This window comes from Oncorhynchus tshawytscha, linkage group LG09 (genome assembly GCF_018296145.1).
Source record: "Oncorhynchus tshawytscha isolate Ot180627B linkage group LG09, Otsh_v2.0, whole genome shotgun sequence".
Taxonomy (NCBI): domain Eukaryota; kingdom Metazoa; phylum Chordata; class Actinopteri; order Salmoniformes; family Salmonidae; genus Oncorhynchus; species Oncorhynchus tshawytscha.
In genome coordinates, this window is record NC_056437.1 from 76,900,931 (window position 1) to 76,919,841 (window position 18,911).

General features: G+C 39.8%; 2 protein-coding genes and 2 pseudogenes across 2 annotated transcripts; 2 read left to right on the forward strand and 2 right to left on the reverse strand.

Moving 5' to 3' along the window:
• Window positions 1-7,733: 7,733 nt before the first annotated feature.
• LOC112258702 (hemoglobin subunit beta-1) lies at window positions 7,734-8,700 on the reverse strand. The gene is made up of 3 exons (XM_024433228.2): window positions 8,540-8,700; window positions 8,084-8,306; window positions 7,734-7,930 (listed from the first exon to the last, which is right to left on the reverse strand). Exons 1-3 carry the CDS (start codon window positions 8,629-8,631, stop codon window positions 7,802-7,804), a joined length of 444 nt encoding a protein of 147 aa, XP_024288996.2. The 5' UTR covers window positions 8,632-8,700; the 3' UTR covers window positions 7,734-7,801.
• Window positions 8,701-10,529: 1,829 nt separating this feature from the next.
• Window positions 10,530-11,416, forward strand: LOC112258697 (hemoglobin subunit alpha-1). The gene is made up of 3 exons (XM_042327462.1): window positions 10,530-10,679; window positions 10,905-11,112; window positions 11,209-11,416. The coding sequence occupies exons 1-3, from the start codon at window positions 10,585-10,587 to the stop codon at window positions 11,335-11,337; spliced, it is 432 nt and encodes a 143-aa protein (XP_042183396.1). The 5' UTR covers window positions 10,530-10,584; the 3' UTR covers window positions 11,338-11,416.
• Window positions 11,417-15,064: 3,648 nt separating this feature from the next.
• On the reverse strand, window positions 15,065-15,862 carry LOC112258699 (annotated as a pseudogene).
• A 969-nt stretch (window positions 15,863-16,831) lies between these two features.
• LOC112258712 lies at window positions 16,832-17,923 on the forward strand (annotated as a pseudogene).
• Window positions 17,924-18,911: the final 988 nt, after the last annotated feature.

Sequence of the window (18,911 nt, forward strand, 5' to 3'; positions counted from 1 at the left end):
AACAGACCTCTGTCTTCGCTAGCTTGCTACCCCTGGCCCGGCTAGCTGTCTGAATCGTCGTGTCCCCAACCAACCTCACTACTCACTGGACCCTTATGATCACTCGGCTAAGCATGCCTCTCCTTAATGTCAGTATGCCTTGTCCACTGCTGTTCTGGTTAGTGTTTATTGTCCTCTTTCACGGTAGAGCCTCTAGCTCTGCTCAATATACCTTATCCAACCCTTCAGTTCCACCACCCACACATGCGATGACATCACCTGGTTTCAATGATGTTTCTAGAGACAATATCTCTCTCACCATCACTCAATGCCTAGGTTTTACCTCCACTGTATTCACATCCTACCATACCTTTGTCTGTACATTATGCCTTGAATCTATTTTATCGCCCCAAGAAACCTGCTCCTTTTACTCTCTGTTCTGGACGTCCTAGACGAGCAGCCCTTATAGCTTTTAGCCGTACCCTTATTCTACTCCTCCTCTGTTCCTCTAGCGATGTAGAGGTTAATCCAGGCCCTGCAGTGCTTAGCTCCACTCCTATTCCTCAGGCGCTATTTTTTTATGACTTCTGTACCCGTAAAAGCCTTGGTTTCATTCATGTTAACATTAGAAGCCTCCTCCCTAAGTTTGTTTTATTCACTGCTTTAGCACACTGTGTCAACCCTGAAATCTCCATCCCTAACTACAACATTTTCAGACAAGATAGAACGGCCAAAGGGGGCGGTGTTGCAAGCTACTGCAGAGAGAGCCTGCAGAGTTCTGTCCTTCTATCCAGGTCTGTACCCAAACAATTTGAACTTCTACTTTTAAAAATCCACCTTTCTAGAAACAAGTCTCTCACCATTGCCACTTGCTATAGACCCCCCTATGCCCCCAGCGTGCTCTGGACACCATATGTGAACTGATTGCCCCCCATCTATCTTCAGAGCTCGTGCTGCTAGGTGACCTAAACTGGCACATGCTTAACACCCCGGCCGTCCTACAATCTAAGCTTGATGCTCTCAATCTCACACAAATTATCAATGACCCTACTAGGTACAACCCCAAAGCCGTAAACATGGGCACCCTCATAGATATCATCCTAACCAACTTGCCCTCTAAATACACCTCTGCTGTTTTCAACCAAGATCTCAGCGATCACTGCCTTATTGCCTGCATCCGTAATGAGTCTGCGGTCAAATGACCTCCACTCATCACTGTGAAACGCTCCCTGAAACACTTCGGCGACCAGGCCTTTCTAATCGACCTGGCCCGGGTATCCTGGAAGGATATTGACCTCATTCCGTCAGTAGAGATTGCCTGGTTATTCTTTAAAAATGCCTTCCTCACCATCTTAAATAAGCATGCCCCATTCAAGAAATGTAGAACCAGGAACAGATATAGCCCTTGGTTCTCTTCAGACCTGACTGCCCTTGACCAGCACAAAAACATCCTGTGGCGTTCTGCATTAGCATCGAACAGCCCCCGTGATATGCAACTTCTTAGGGAAGTTAGGAACCAATATACACAGGCAGTTAGGGAAGCTAAGGCTAGCTTTTTCAAGCAGAAATGTGCTTCCTACAACACAAACTCAAAAAATGCTTTCCACCTGGCTACCCCTACCCCGGGCAACAGCCCTGCACCCCCCACATCAACTCGCCGAAGCCTCCCCCATTTCTCCTTCTGCTAAATCGAGTTAGTGGATGTTCTAAAAGAACTGCAAAATCTGGACCCCTACAAGTCAGCCTGGCAAGACAATGTTGACCCTTTCTAAAATGATCTGCGCGAAATTGTTGCAACCGCTATTACTAGCCTGTTCAACCTCTCTTTCGTGTCGTCTGAGATTCCCAAAGATTGGAAAGCAGCTGCGGTCATCCCCCTCTTCAAAGAGGGGGACACTCTTGACCCGAACTGCTAAAGACCTATATCTATCCTACCCTGCCTTTCTAAGGTCTTCGAAAGCCAAGTTAACAAACAGATTACCGACCATTTCGAATCCCACCGTACCTTCTCCGCTATGCAATCTGGTTTCAGAGCTGGTCATGGGTGCACCTTAGCCACGTTCAAGGTCCTAAATGATATCATAACTGCCATCGATAAGAAACAATACTGTGCAGCCGTATTCATCGACCTGGCTAAGGCTTTCGACTCTGTCAATCACCGCAAAAATCTCTGAAGCTGGAGACTCACATCTCCCTCACTAGCTTTAAGCACCAGCTGTCAGAGCATTTTACAGATCACTGCACCTGTACTTAGCCTATCTGTAAACAGCCCATCTATCTACCTACCTCATCCCCATTCTGGTATTTATCTATTTATTTTGCTCCTTTGCACCCCAGTATCTCTACCTGCACATTCATCTTCTGCCGATCTACCATTCCAGTGTTTAATTGCTATATTGTAATTACTTCGCCACCATGGCCTATTTATTTCCTTAACTTACCTCGTTTGCACTCACTGTATATAGACTTTTTGTTTTATTTTGTTCTACTGTATTATTGACTGTATGTTTTGTTTATTCCATGTGTAACTCTGTGTTGTTGTATGTGTCGAATTGCTACGCTTTATCTTGGCCAGGTCGCAGTTGCAAATGAGAACTTGTTATCAACTAGCCTACCTGGTTAAATAAAGATGAAATAAAAATTAAAAATAAAAATCCTTATCGGCAGACTCAACAGCCTTGGTTTCTCAAATGATTGCATCGCCTGGTTCACCAACTACTTCTCTGATAGAGTTCAGTGTGTCAAATTGGAGGGCCTGTTGTCCACGCCTCTGGCAGTCTCTATGGGTTTGCCACAGGGTGCAATTCTTGGGCCGACTCTCTTCTCTGTATACATCAATGATGTCGCTCTTGCTGCTGGTGAGTCTCTCACCTCTCTATGCAGATGACATCATTCTGTATACTTCTGGCTCTTCTTTGGACACTGTGTTAACTAACCTCCAGACAAGCTTCAATGCCATACAACTCTCATTCCACGGCCTCCAACTGCTCTTAAATACAAGTAAAACTAAATGCATGCTCTTCAAAACTCTCCTTCGAGACTCACATCAAACATCTCCAATCCAAAATTAAATCTAGAAATGGCTTCCTACTTCGCAACAAAGCATTCTTCACTCATGCTGCCAAACATACCCTCGTAAAACTGGCCATCTAACCGATCTTTGACTTCGGCGATGTCGTTTACAAATTAGCCTCCAACACTCTACTCAGAAAATTGGATGCAGTCTATCACAGTGCCATCCGTTTTGTCACCAAAGCCCCATATACTACTCACCACTGCGACCTGTACTTTCTCGTTGGCTGGCCCTTGCTTCATACTCATCGCCAAACTCACTGTCTCCAGGTCATCTAAAGACCCTGCTAGGTAAAGCCCGCCTTATCTCAGCTCGCTGATCACCATAGCAGCACCCACCTGTAGCACGTGCTCCAGCAGGTATATCTCACTGGTCACCCCCAAAGCCAATTCCTCCTTTGGCCGCCTCTCCTTCCAGTTCTCTGCTGCCAATGACTGGAACTAACTACAAAAATCACTGAAACTGGAGACACATCTCCCTCACTAGCTTTAAGCACCAGCTGTAAGAGCAGCTCAAATATCACTGCACCTGTACATAGCCCATCTGTTAGTAGCCCAAACAACTACCTCATCCCCTACTGTATGGATTTATCTTGCTCCTTTGCACCCCAGTATTTCTACTTTGCACGTTCAGCTACTGCACATCTACTATTCCAGTGTTTAATTGCTATATTGTATTTACTTCACCACCATGGCCTATTTATTGCCTTACCTCCATTATCTCACCTCATTTGCACACATTGTATATAGACTTGTTTTTCTACTGTATTGTTGACTGTATGTTTGTTTACTGCATTTGTAACTCTGTGTTGTTGTATGTGTCAAATTGCTTTGCCTTATCTTGGCCAGGTCGCAGTTGTAAATGAGAACTTGTTCTCAACTTGCCTACCTGGTTAAATAAAGGTGAAATAAATCAAATTAAAATACGGTGAGATTGGTTCATCTGAAAGAGGGGAGTGAGGCTCGCTGTGGACTAATCTCGTGTGTGCAGAAAAACATCGCAGAAGGATTCGGATTTGATGACAGGAACGAATTCGAAATTTAACGAACACGTCACAGTTTAACGATGCCTGACGAGAATAGGCCCCCGAGAACAGTTCTCCTCCGCTTCCTACGATCTATAGCCCGGGACAAAGGTACTTAAATCGGCGAAAGAAAGGGGTGGCATTCAGTGGGAAGGCCACCGGCTGTCTCTTTCCCCCAGACTTGTTCAAGGAACTGGCAATGAAGAGGAAGAAGTTTGCAATGGCGAAGAAACTACTACACGAGCACAAGGTCCGGCACACACTGTCATTCCTAGCGCCCCTGCTATTTTCTTGAAAGGGAAAGAAAATTATTTTGAAGGACAACGTGGAGGCAGAGAGATTCTTGCTAGAGCAACGTGTTTAGCCTAGATAAAGACGAGACGGTAAAATAGGAAACAAAGGTTTCTGTACCAAATATTAAGTTCTGCTTTTCTGATGTATCAAATACTTATGTCATGCAATCAAATGCTAATTAAGTACTTAAAAAATCATACAATGTGATTTTCTGGATTTTTGTTTTAGATTCCGTCTCTCACAGTTGAAGTGTTCCTATGATAAAAATTACAGACCTCTACATGCTTTGTAAGTAGGAAAATCGGCAAAATCGGCAGTGTATCAAATACTTGTTCTCCCCACTGTATACTAGCAGAATATATGGGCCTTGCAGAAAATATGGATATTAAGACCATCCTAATGATAGAGAACATACTGTTTTCTCCCACTGTCATAAAACACATTCCAGAATAGATTTATTCTTGATATCTAATTTAATGGTTACTAATGTGATTGATTGCAAGATTGGGCCCATTGCCCTCACAGATTGTGCTGTAGTAGAGTTACATATTGATATGAGGCGGCAGCCTAGTGGTTAGAGCGTTGGACGAATAACCAGAAGGTTGCAAGTGCTACCTGTCTGGAAGGATGTTTTGAAATATCTGGTGGAGTGTTGAGGCTTAACAACTCCAGTTTCACCAAGAATATGTCTCTTAGGCGATAGAACAGAGTTACCTAACGTAACAAATTAGGAATTTGCACTGATCACTGCTGGTGTGGTTACAGCAGCTAGAGTAATACTTAGAATTTGGAAGGGTCATGTGACTCCTACTCTGAAACAGTGGATAGAATCAGTGTTGGAGGTAGCATCTTATGCTTGCTAGTATCACTGGTAGAAATGAAAATTCTAGAAGCTGGACGCGTTTTATTTGTCATGTTTCTAAGACTGTGAGGTGATTACTTATGCTTGTGAACCCATTTAGTTCTGTATTGTAACCTGTGAGATTGTCACGCCCTGACCTTAGAGAGCCATGTTTATTCTCTATTTGGTTAGGTCAGGGTGTGACTTGGGTAGGCATATTTGTGTTTCTATTTCTTTGTTGGCCTAGTATGGTTCCCAATCAGAGGCAGCTGTTTATCGTTGTCTCTGATTGGGGATCATACTTAGGCAGCCCTTTTTCTCACCTCAGATTGTGGGATCTTGTTTTTGCATAGTTTTTACTATGTCGCCTGCAGAACGTTACGTTCATTTATATTTTGGTGTTTTTTGGTGTTCATCAATAAAGAAAGATGTACGCTTACCACACTGCACCTTGGTCTCATTCCAACGACGATCATAACAGAGATACTATTTGACTGTGTATATGTGCTATGTTGGAGGATATGTCTTGATGTCATGCTCAATGTTTTTATGCGGTACAGTGTTTATTTTTGTGTTTAATAAATACAACTTTAATAACAAAAAAAATGAATATCACATTTACATGAGTATTTAGACCCTTTACTGACCCTTTACTGAGTGCTGCAGAGATGGTTGTCCTTCTGGAAGGTTCTCCCATCTCCACAGAAAAACTCTGGAGCTCTGTCAAAGTGACCATCGGGTTCTTGGTGTCACGACTTCTACCGAAGGTAGCTCCTCTTGCTGTTCGGGCGGCGGTCGGCGGCGCCGGTATACTAGCCATCACCGATCCATTTTTCCTTTTCTGTTTGTTTTGTCTTTGGTTCTTTTTCACACCTGGTTTCATTTGCGTTAATTTCTGTGTGTATAATTGTAACCTGTTGCCTGCCTAAGTTTGTGCGGGATTAGTTGTTGATTGTGAGGTGCTCGGTTAAATATTACCGTTATTTGTTTTCACAGGTTCTGAAGTATGTGCCTCGACACAATCCTGTCTCGGAGCTCTACGGACAATTCCTTTGACCTTATGGCTTGGTTTTTGCTCTGACATGCATTGTCATCTGTGGGACCTTATATAGACAAATGTGTGCCTTTTCAAATGTCTAATCTATTGAATTTACCACAGGTAATGGAAACAGGATCCACCTGAGCTCAATTTGGAGTCTCATAGCTAAGGATATGAATACTTATGTAAATGTTACATTTGCAAACATTAAAAATAACTTTTTGTTTTGTCATTATGGGGTACTGTGTGTAGATTGATTACATTTTTTTTCCTCATCAATTTTAGAATATGTCTGTAATGTCGCAAAATGTGGAAAAAGTCAAGGGGTCTGAATACTTTCCGAACTAGCTGTATGTTGTGGCCAGACATGACTCTGTGTTGTCATATAGCCTACACGCAGAATAGCATGATTGATTTCCCTGCTGTAACTTGCCACACAACCACACAATGTCATTTATGGAACTATAGTGAAATGGGACCATCTTGGGAACTTTCCCCCCCAGTTGACTGCAGCATAACAACCTTATTTGCTATCTTGGGTCAGACTCAGATTACAGCCTATAGCACACATCTTTCTATAATTGTATTCAATATTTGAAAGAATCAGGACTCAAACAACCTTGTTTAACATGAGAATAGGATGTTTGACGTCTTCAAGGTGTAAGATGACAACGCAGTGTAACATTTTACATTTCAGAATGGAAGGCAATTCATTATCAGTGGGAGAAGACTACGTTTGCTAGGCAGATCTCGATAGCTTGTTGGTGATCCAATGGGCCTATGTTGTAGCAGCCTATAAAACAACAACGTTAATACCATGTTGTTGCTTTAGTGATAATTAACCTGTTTTTTTAAACGACAATGATCGAGAGCTCATTCATGATTTTAAATTAATAGGATTTGACTGCTTTTTTGACCAAAACACATACTTGACTACAGGTGTTAACCTGCGTATGCAATCACTTTGACTATGGCTGCAAATAGGCTATTGACGGGTTATTATGCTTTACGCAATAATGGACTAAATCACAGATCGAGCACATCATTGCAAAAAGTACACAGTATCCTAGTGGCAAAATAACTCAATTGATTGAATATGAAATTGAGTTCAGTATGATTGAAAAGCCTTTATATGCGCATGTATGTAGGTAGTTGTAATACAGCCATCTTGGTTTTCATTTGAAGCATCATTTTATCCTTCACTTGTTTGTAAGAATTGCAGATACTTCGGCAACTTTGTGTTTGTAGTCAGCTTCGTTCGGTTGTTATCCGCAGTCACCGACAGGATAGACATCTTGATTCTATGTTTAGCAGATATCTTCTGTTAATGAAGTGATGCAGAAGGGCAAAAAAAAGCATCTAACCATGCACTTTGGCTGCTCTGTTAGTGGTCTATTGATGTTAAGAATTTTGTCGTGGAACTGAACCTGCCCCCCCCCCTCCAAAAAAAAAAAAATACGTTTAATAAATACAACTACAATAGTTTGTTTCAATGTCTTTATTTTTACTGAGGCAGGGATGTCATAACTTAATCACTTGTCTGGGGTGCATTTAGAAGTACCGACTGCCCATGGCTGCGACAACCACTTTCATGAACTTCTGCCAGGTTGCCTGAATTTCAGGAGTGAAAGAGGCTCCGAACTTGGCGGCAATGACAATTGTGAGGACGTCAGCCAACACCTGTGGACAAAAGACAAAGGAGGACTATGTTAAATAAGACTGACGGTTTTCTTTTACCTTTAGAATTAGACGTGTTGCTCTGATTGTTATGTGTCTAGGCTTACATCAGTAAAGCCTAAAATATAAGCCTATTTCTCAAGACAGAAGGCATACCCTGAAATTGTCAGGGTCGACGAAGAGTTTGTTAGCGTGGGTCTCGCTCAGTGACTTGTATGTGGCCAAGATGTTGCCCATGTTCTTCACAGCGTTATCCAGAGCCCCACACACGACCTTGCCGTGAGCAGCAACTTTGGGGTTGCCCATGATTGCTGCGGGAGTGGACACATCTCCGAAAGAGCCGAAATAACGCTGAGTCCAGGGGTAGACGATCAGGACTCTGTCATTGCAAGAACACCGAAATATATTAATTATTTTCAAATGTATTTCAATTATATGCCTAATTAATACTCTAACATGCTCCATTCAAATTTAACAATATCAACTCAATATTAATAGTAATGATAAGATAACAGGACACGTATAATAGTGTTATAATTACTAATGATCATCTCCACTATAAACTATATTAGATGATAGATATATTTGAATGAGGCTGAAGCCATGACCTACCTTCCCAGAGCCAGTGGTCCGACCTCATTGATATCTACTCTGCCCCAGACAGCACTGATGGTGCTCTTCTCTGCGTCTGTCCATTCAACCATGTTGTCAGTGTTTGTTTTCCGGTTTTGCAACAAGATTAAACAAATTAATGTCTTGTGTAGGGAGACACTGCATGCAATTTATATTTATGAGTGCTCTCCGCCCACTGGAGGCGGCGCATATGATTGGCTCTGGCAAAGATCAGTATTGGCCAAGTGAGCGCTTCATCAATTCCAACATCAATTCCAATAATTTATCTGTTAAAAACAACAGTAAATGTTAATTTATTAGCTGTTACAGAATCAAGTCTGTAGATTAGATCCTAAAAGATGGAAGTTTATGTAAATAGGCCTATACAGTTATCTAGATTACCAACGTTTCAAAATTCGCATGATAACAGCATAGTTATCAGTTTTAATTTATTCCTCTGATGCAAGAATAAAAGCAAGGTTATGGCAAAACTCTTCCGAAGATTATACGTCCTTCATTGCAGAGTATAAGGCTATTCTAATAAAAAAATAGAAAGAGATGCAACCACTAAACATTTTTATGAATTTGGAAAATGTGATAATTCAACATAATTCCGGGCTATAATTTGGCACAGTTTCTTATCTACAACAAAATGACGCCTTCCATTTTTTTAATCGGGGTATTTCAGACCGGTCCCGCCCATTTTAAGTGATTAATTTCAAGACATTAAATATGATAAGCAGAAATGTCCTGTATTATTTGTAGATAGGTGTGTACCCATGTCCTTGCATGACCTCTTTCTTCCTCTGACTTTTTTTGTCGATCATCATTCGAAGTCCAATCAACCTTATAATTGGGAATCATGTCCAACTTCCATTGAACCCCAGAGTAGCATATCATAGATACATATTAGGCCGTCATTGTAAATAAGAATGTGTTCTTAACTGACTTGCCTAGTTAAATAAAAAATACAAATGTGAAACACGTCACTTTGAATAAATATTTTCGAATTGAATGCAGGTCTTTGAAGGTGGATTTGATTTTCGCAATTTAATTTACCAATGTAATATATATTATAGCACTCTACAATCAAATATAGAGCCTACCTTTAATGATTTAACATTATGTAGGATAGAACGAAATTTGCGTCATAATCTAGGTCTATACAATTTCAAATAGCAAATGAACTGTGAATGAAATATTTGGTTATGTTGGCAAAAAAAGCTGCATCTTTTGAATTAACCTATTGGAAATATATGCTCTGTTAGGCTACTCTGAAAGATGTCGTTTATGCAACGAAAAAATAAAATAATAGCAATAATTATCTTTATCAAACAAATTGTAAAATGGTTGACATCTGTTTCATCTGGTGCATTTGATTTAAATGCATTATGTTACAGTACATTCAGAAGATTAAATTGTAGAATACAAAAATAAACAAAAAGTTTGATATTATTAGAAACATAGCACTATAGCACTATGACATCTTATTTAATATTTCATAAACGCCAAAATAACTGTTCCTACTCTTTCATTATTTAACGTTATTTAGGATATAAAATACAATTTTGCCAATTAACTATAAATTAAATATTTGTTTATTTTGGCAAAAGCAGCTGGAACTTTAGAATTAACCTACTGGAAACATATGCTTAATTACACTGAAATAATTCGTTTTATGCAACAAAATAAATAATAATCTTTATCAATCAAACTGTAAAATTGTTGCATCTGGTAGGCCTACAATTAATGTATATGCATTGCGCATAAAGGAACCATATTAATGATGGATATTATTAGAAACATAGCCCTCTGACATCTTATTTAAGTTTTTAATATAAAACGCTAACTTAATATTTTATAAAAGCCAAGAACGTTTCTTACTCTTGGATTTTGACCAAGATGGTTGCAGTGTAGGGGGAGTGTACCCTAGTAGCTGGGCGTGTCTACCGCTCTACTGTGATATAAAGGGACCTAGTTGTGTAGGCAGTCATCTTCAGATAATTTCTTGTATATTTAATACAGGCCAATCGAAAAGGAGCAAAATGAGTCTGACAGTAAAGGACAAATCTGTGGTCAAGGCCTTCTGGGGCAAGATTAGTGGAAAGGCAGATGTCGTCGGCGCTGAGGCGTTTGGGAGGTAAGCCTTCTTAATGAACGAATGATGAGAATGAGAGTGTTTAAACTGATGACAGCGGCCTATGTGCCTACCCCGAATAAGCATTTTAACATACAATAAGTAAACTCATTTCATTACGTTGTAGACACAGACGATGGGAGAAATATGATACTCGTAATGCTTAAAAGTTCAGCATCTAACAAAAACTCCAATATGAATCGAACTATTCTGTACCTTCCTTTGCAGGATGCTGACTGCTTACCCCCAGACTAAGACCTACTTCTCCCACTGGGCTGACCTGAGCCCCGGCTCTGGGCCAGTCAAGAACCATGGAGGCATCATCATGGGTGCAATTGGTAAAGCAGTCGGACTGATGGACGACCTCGTGGGGGGAATGAGTGCTCTCAGCGATCGGCACGCCTTCAACCTGCGCGTTGACCCTGGAAACTTCAAGGTTTGCCCACAGATAACCTATTGTCTGTATATTGATCACTCTGTCTGTTGCTATAGCTTAATCCTTCAATATTAACTTTTAAAATATACTTTTCAGATCCTGTCCCACAACATCCTTGTGACCCTGGCTATTCACTTCCCTTCTGAATTCACTCCCGAAGTGCACATTGCTGTGGATAAATTCCTTGCAGCCTTGTCCGCTGCCCTGGCTGACAAATACAGATAAGACCATCATGAAAGTCCATCATTGGACTCCAGTTCCTGCTCTGCTGTTATTACAATACAATAAACAGGCAATGAATGAAGTTACGTCCTCTGTTGTGTCCTTATTCCACCACAGTTCACCATCAAAGTCATATTTGAATTTCATCACTGTCACATCTAGATTGAATACATTGAATGAAGAAAGGAAGGGATTAAGTACTAAATGGTGCTTTAGGTCCACCATCCACTATCTCACTATGTTATTCTCCATAACTTTGGATAGCCTATCTAATACGTGTAACATGCATTTTGCTGACATCATTTAATATTTGATGAATATGGAGTAGTTACAGATGGGTTGGTAAACTGAATGGGTTATATGAAGACGGTAGAGGCACAATGAAAACCTATTCAGAGAAGAACAAATATGTATTTTATTTCTAAATTAATTGTAAATAGTTTAATAACTTTTAAAAACGATAAAAATGACCATGTAATTTGCAACAAGATACTTCATAGAATGGGCTATTTTGTATTTCCAATGCAGTGAATTTGGTGGGGGAAGTGCAATCGACTTTGAAAAACGAACACGTTGTGTTATACTGTATATACCACACTATACACTCACTCTCATTCATGAAGTTCCGTGTCTCGACTTTCTCTCAAACAAAACACCTTTCGGCACCGTGGCATTTTGTAGTTTAATTTGATACATTAATATTTAGGATTGGTTTTTTGTTGTAATAAAGTATATTTGCGCATCTCTGAACCTAAATGTCTGTAAGTTAAATGGTTTTACTATTTCGTACAAACGTGTATTGTTTTATGAATTTTTACGAGTTTTAGTCTAGTTGTCCAACTAGAAGGCTTTTGTTGCACGCTCGTGTTCCTGAATGGTTTTGCGCGCAGGCTTGGTTTTACGCGCAGGTCAGGTGCCGACATGGCCAAACATATGGGGGGTTTCCACTAACATTTGAGATGTACAAACAGGCTATAACCTGTTTTATAGGCTATAACCACCAAATTAGAACAATCGGCGGAATTAACAGGTGAAAATAGACCAAATTATTAGCGTGAGGCACATTGAACGCCGTTTGGGTCTTTACCTGTCAAACAAGACACGTCATATAACACTGTTTGACGCATTAAATAAGCTTTGAATTTGACACGTCAAAGAACACAATTATATTATATAATGTTGTGTGCTGAATTTGCACGTGCAAAGCACTGTTAAAGCTGTACAAAAAAAAGCAGCCAAACAACACACACCCCGTCACGAACGATGTTTTAACAATCCCGCTTTGGAGAAAATAGACCACATTATTAGGGTGAGGCACATGGGCTACTAACGGCTTACTACACAACATACACTTAGTATTACTGTCTTAGCTACAGTAACATTTCTCCCCGGCATATTACATCATCTATGAAGCAGCATACAATACATTTTTGGAATCACCTTGTGAAGGTGGCGCAGTGGTCCTTTGTTGGCAAATGTTGTCATCAAAGTCTGGCATTTTCTGGATTTATGGTGTGAACTCGGGGGGAAAAACAGCCACTCCATTGAATATCAGGCTAATATTAGTGGTCTATTTGCAACGCTTTCAGTTAGCCACTGACTCCTTCCAAACGACTTGTTGTTGAATTTGCGATTTCCAACTTGTGTATATCAGGTACCAAGATAAGACCCATGTGCAGACTGTGTGAAGTAACAATGTTTATTATAACCACAGAGGCAATCACAAAACAGAGAGACAATCACAAAACAGGTGAAATAGATCAGGGCGTGACAGTGTAATCTTTATGTACATTGGCCGATACGTTTTATCTATAATTTCTCTTCATTATTTCTCTTCATATGACAAGGATTAAAAAGGATTTTCCAGTAGATTGTCGAGTTGATGACAATTGATGATGACTGCTAGCTAAGAATGTCTAAGTAAGATGTGGTCCAATCAAAGCTACTGTAGATATAACTTGATTTGATGTAATTCTGTCTGTGGCCAAAGACCTTGAGCCTTCTTGAATGGGCACTTCTTATATATAACTCTATGGCAGAATCCAAGAGGCTAAATTTTCGAGCTCTAACCTTAGAATTAGGGATGACGTACTGTCCCATGAGTGACAGAAAACCGAACCAATCATGACAGAAAACTGAGCCAATTAGGCGCAACGCTCTGTGTGTTCTGTTGGCTAGACCCACCACCACAGAAAGCACTGAGCTAGGCTGAAACACCTGCATTTTGGAGCTGCCTTACTCAAGAAAGCAAAAAAGAGATAATGTTTGTATGCGGCTTTATTAACACATTGATATTTTTTTTTTATGTGACACGGATTAATGCATAAAATTACAAGCAAAACAGGCATGGCCCCCTGTTACTCAATTAATGTGTTTAAAGGTCCAATGCAGCCGTTTTTATCTCAACATCAAATCATTTCTGAATAACAATTAGGTAGCCTATCCCAAAAAAAGCTTCTTAGCCAAAAGCAATTTCTCAAGTAGGAATGTTGCTTGGACTGTGAGAGTGGTCTGAGTGGAGAGGGGAAAACATAAAACTAGCTTTTATTTGCAAAACTCCATCCCATGAAAACAGGCAGGAATTTCAGGCAGTCTTTTCAAACCACTCTTACACTAAAAGGGCATTATCATCATTTTCACAATTTCACATTATTATTTCAACCTCATAGTGTGGAAATATATAAAACACAGGGAAATCATGTTTTTCATTGCACTACAATTATTTTGATGATTTTGGTATGACCTTTAAAAATGTACTTAAAAGTTTGACTTAGGCTACATGGGGTTTTAGTCCAAAAACGGTAAAACATTTCTTGACAGTGGATTGCAGTAATTATTTTGTAAGGAAACCAATATCTAAATATCTAAAAACAAGGAATATAAATATCTAAATATAGTAAGGCCTATATATCACTTTAAAATTAGCCAATATTTGTCCATGTTTTAGGAAAGCATTTTGATTTCAAACTGGAAGATATGTAGCCCTAGGTTTAGGCCTGTATCACCAATTTGAACCCTCTAAAGGCCTAACTACACAAAAAAAGAAAAGGTTCCTGAAGTCCCCTTTATGGTTTCTTCAAATTGAAACTGTGGGGGAACCCCTATAAGTTCTTCAAAGAACCCCTTTTAATGGTTCCTCAAACAACTCTCAGCAGTGAAAAGTATAAAGATCTCCTCAATTTAAGAGAAGGTTTGTCCATTGTATGAACTAAATGTATATTGTTTTATGATGATCTCTCTTTTCATATTTGTGCAAATCCTTCTAATACAGAAAATGGACACAATTCAATGGATATCAATCAATAAAGAGGTAAGAATATGTAGGCTATAACAATATGTTGTTGGCTAGCTGTATTGGGTGCAGATGACTGAACTGATCACTTTTGTGTCTGCAGGTATACAGACAAGGAGGCATACAAAGGTATGTTAATTGCTATTGGTAGGTTATGCAGATCACATTTGCCATCCTCTTTCCTTATTTCATCAATGAATATCCCATAGGCCTCTAGATTATGACCAAGTATGTTCATGAAAACCATCATCAAAACAGGTTTTTTCATTCACATTCCCTCATTTTTAGTGTAGAAACCATGTGCCATCAGTACAATTGCAGGAGAACGTTTTCCATAAAAAAACAACACTTCAAAAAGATAAACGCTTTCAAATAGATGTTATTTTTTTCAAATGTGTAGCTATGGAGTTGGAGTGTCATCTTTCTTCCATATTGGTGCTGTCGATTGATACTTTAGTGGTACTGTCTGCCAAGAGCGGACACAACGACAGCCAACGACACTTCTGGAAGGCTTCCTGAGTATCAGCACTGAAAACGGCGGGACCGAGCTGCTTGGCGGCCACGCACACGGTGATGCAGTCGGCGAGGAGCTGTGGAGAGGGGACCGTAAAGGAACCAGATAGAGAATGTAATATTTTAATAAGCTTTACATCGCTTCATAACGCTATTTAATTCATGAGACTATTTATTTTTGTATTTTGTTTCAGTGTGCTAAAGTGTAATACTCACCTTGAAGTTGTCGGGATCCACGTGCAGTTTCTCGGAGTGCATCACACTCAGTGTAGTATAGGTGTTCTTGATGTCATCCAGGTTCTGCACAGCTCTGTCCAGTCCGTGCATCACGGTCTTTCCGTGCTTGGCCACGGCGGGGTTACCCATGATGGCAGCGGGTGTGGATAGGTTGCCGAAGGTGCTAAAGTGCCTCTGAGTCCATGGAGACACGATCAGAAGTCTAAAAATAAATTAAACAGGCTGCCATTAAAATTATACTTCACAATCAATATGGTCTGTATCGCACTAAAAGGTGAACACCGCGATGTCCTACTACGCAATTAGTGCTAATTAGCCTAAGTAACCTATTATCGTGTTATTATTTAATGATATCTACATAAATATTATAAGAATGTACCTGGCCAGGGCCTGGGGTCCGATCTCATCCACGTTGATCTTTCCCAACAGGCCTACGTTGGCACTGCGCTCAGCATCTGTCCAGTCGACCATGTTGACCTTTGTTTGTTGATTTCCGTTGGTACTTGCAAAATGTTACAAGAGATCCCTGAGGTTTTGGTCTCATGGGACCTCCAATTTATTGATGTTCAGTATCTCTGCCCTGAAAGGAACACAGAAAATTATTGGATGAATATCTTGAGGGGACAAGGTCCTCGAGTGTGGCACATATCGGCATTGTGCCAACTTCATCCCACCTTTAAGATAATGCTTGGTCATTTATTACGGATGGAATAAACAAGTCATGATTAGCCTTCATCGGTATTTTTGTCAAATTTTAGTTATTGACATAGTCTTTTTCTGTTAAATGTTCTCTACATACTACATGTTGTACTTAATACCACAATTCATATTGTTAAATTCAAAATAATACCTGACACCACTCAAACCAATGAAGGTTCGGATCTTTAATGCCAATTATCTTAGGATACAACCTTATTTAGCCCTAAATGATCTTTTAATTTATCGTTGTAAAATTAAAATTGAATTGGAATATTATCTTTATAAAAGTGGATATAGGCCAACACGCCTTGATGTGGTTGCTAGTCCGATCATATTGCAACTATTTGTCAGTGTTGGGGAAGGAACTCTGAAAATATAGTTTACCAAGCTAGCAATTACTTCACACTGGAAGAAATTAACTGTAAAGAAAATGTTGAGTTATTAAGTGTTTCAAAAACACTTTGTTATTCAATCTATATGAAATAAATACATACAATGTTATGACAGCATTTTTACAAACAAAATCGATTATGTGCAAATGTCAGATTTTGGGAATAATACGAATTGGCTCAGATCCACAACATATAGAAAACATTACTCTTGTATTGGAAAGATGCCCAATCAGAGGAGGAGCCGAGATTATAGCGGGGTGTGCCTTCTCTCATGCCTCAATAAAAAACAGCCTCTGAGAAGTCTACGCTCACAACCTTCTTTTCTCAGCATCGTTTTTTAAGTGGATAAACGGACAAGACAGCTATGAGTCTCTCAGCCAAGGACAAAGCCAACGTGAATCTGGGGCAAGATCCTCCCTAAATCCGATGAGATGTATGATAAATTAAAAACTATAACATGTATTCAAATTATTTACACATAACTCCTCAGTCAATTATATGGAAGCTATGAATGCGTAGCCTTCTCAGCAAAAATATGGACACGATACTGACCGTGTGAATTATTATTTTAAATGAATTTGTCTCACCTAATTTTTAATGTCCACTACAGGATGCTTGTCGTCTACCCCCAGACCAAGGCCTACTTCTCCCAGTGGGCTCCGTGGCCCCCGGTTCCGCTCCAGTGAAGAAGCACGGCATCACCATCATGAATCAAATCGATGAATGTGACGATCTCTTTGGTTTCTTGACCAAGCTCAGTGAACTGCACGCCAGGGTGGATCCAACTAACTTCAAGGTAAGAAAAATGTTTTTACCTGTGTAAAGGTGAAATAATATATTTCCCTTTTCCTTTGCAGATCCTGGCTCACAACCTGATTGTGGTCGTTGCCGCCTATTTCCCCGCCGAATTCACCCCCGAGATCCATTTGTCCGTGGACAAGTTCCTGCAACAACTGGCTCTGGCCCTTGCGGAGAAGTACCGCTAAACTGGAGTTCAGCTGCTAAACTGTCATCCGAGCTACAAGCTCTCACAGTTTTATATCAGAATTAGACGTTCATCAATGTTTCTTAAACGTAATGTTCTTCCGATATTGACACACTGACAATAAACCTAAATGAAACTCATACAGAGGTGTCCTCTTAAAAAACGAAATAATGATAACAATAATAATATTTTTTTCTCTGTAATACTACTCGCCATTTAGCAATTGTATGAAGTTGGCTTTAGCTAGTTCAGATGGATTCCTAATCTCCCAAACTCATAATTATCTACCAATAAGCCATTTCAGGCTATCAATCAAGTTAGAGAAGCAAGCTTGTCAAAATTCTCCAATTTAGGGCCCACCCCACAGCCATCCTCACTTACTTTGTGTCCCCTCAGAATTTTGCGGTGCATGAAGCCCCTGCTCTTGTGATTTACAGTCCTTTCGGAAAGTATTTAGACCCCTTTACTTTTTCCACGTTTTGTTAGGTTACAGATTTATTTTAAAATAAAAAATTACCCTCATCAATCTACACGCAATACCCCATATTGACAAATCAAAAACATGTTTTTAGAAATGTTTGCAAATGTAATTTTTTAAATACCTGGAGGTCTCACGTGGGACCACCGAAAAAGATGGCAGTACATTAAAGAGCTCCTAATTCCAGCATGCAAATACTGAAATTCAACCCATACACTTACATTTTTGTCTTAATATATTGATTTGAAGTACAGTTTAATATAAAGATAGTTTACATTTTGAAACATCTCGCTAAAGTGGCGTTATTGGAATGTCGACAAAACGCTAAAAATGTATTCAAGCCTAACACGCGGTATTCACAGAAGGCCACACCCCCACCAAGACATGGATAAACATGGGTAAACACGTAAACCCAAAGAAATCAGTAAATCTTTAGGATCTATTTGAGCAAATGGGAATGATGAACATGATGCCTGGCGAGAATAGGCCCCCGATAACGGTTCTCATCAGCTTCCTACGATCTACAGCCCGGGACAAAGGTACTTAAAGCGGCGAAAGAAAGGGGTGGCGTTTATAGGGTTCTTTAAGAGAAAAGCCCACTCTACCCTATCAAATGCCTTCTCAGCATCCAAGGAGCCAGCAGCGATAGGAACTATATTTGAGAGGTTTAACCACGAGATGTATTATCAGTTGAGGTCTTGTTCTTAATAAATCCTACTTGGTCACTATGTATTCCTTTCATTTTAAGGTAGTGCCTTCTCTAAGCGTATCGCAAAGAGGCTGATAGCTCTAAAAATCCCAGGTTCTGTAGTATCTCTATCCTTTTTAGGAATCAGCGATATCAAAGCCTCATTAAAGGTGTCCGGAAGTAAACCACTGGCAATACAGGTACAACAATCTTGTGCAATATGTACATTTACATTCGTGCTACCTTTCTGGAATAATGCTTTTAAATACCTGGAGGAATGGTTGGGGTTACAA

What these genes read in the sequence shown, in the direction of transcription:
- LOC112258702 (XM_024433228.2), bottom strand. Translation starts at nt 8,631, where the DNA reads ATGGTTGAATGGACAGACGCAGAGAAGAGCACCATCAGTGCTGTCTGG. An exon ending in GGACCACTGGCTCTGGGAAG is followed by an intron (nt 8,307 to 8,539) that starts GTAGGTCATGGC and finishes TTGCAATGACAG; the next exon opens with AGTCCTGATCGTCTACCCCT. An exon ending in TCGACCCTGACAATTTCAGG is followed by an intron (nt 7,931 to 8,083) that starts GTATGCCTTCTG and finishes TTTTGTCCACAG; the next exon opens with GTGTTGGCTGACGTCCTCAC.
- LOC112258697 (XM_042327462.1), top strand. Translation starts at nt 10,585, where the DNA reads ATGAGTCTGACAGTAAAGGACAAATCTGTGGTCAAGGCCTTCTGGGGC. An exon ending in GGCGCTGAGGCGTTTGGGAG is followed by an intron (nt 10,680 to 10,904) that starts GTAAGCCTTCTT and finishes CTTCCTTTGCAG; the next exon opens with GATGCTGACTGCTTACCCCC. An exon ending in TTGACCCTGGAAACTTCAAG is followed by an intron (nt 11,113 to 11,208) that starts GTTTGCCCACAG and finishes TATACTTTTCAG; the next exon opens with ATCCTGTCCCACAACATCCT.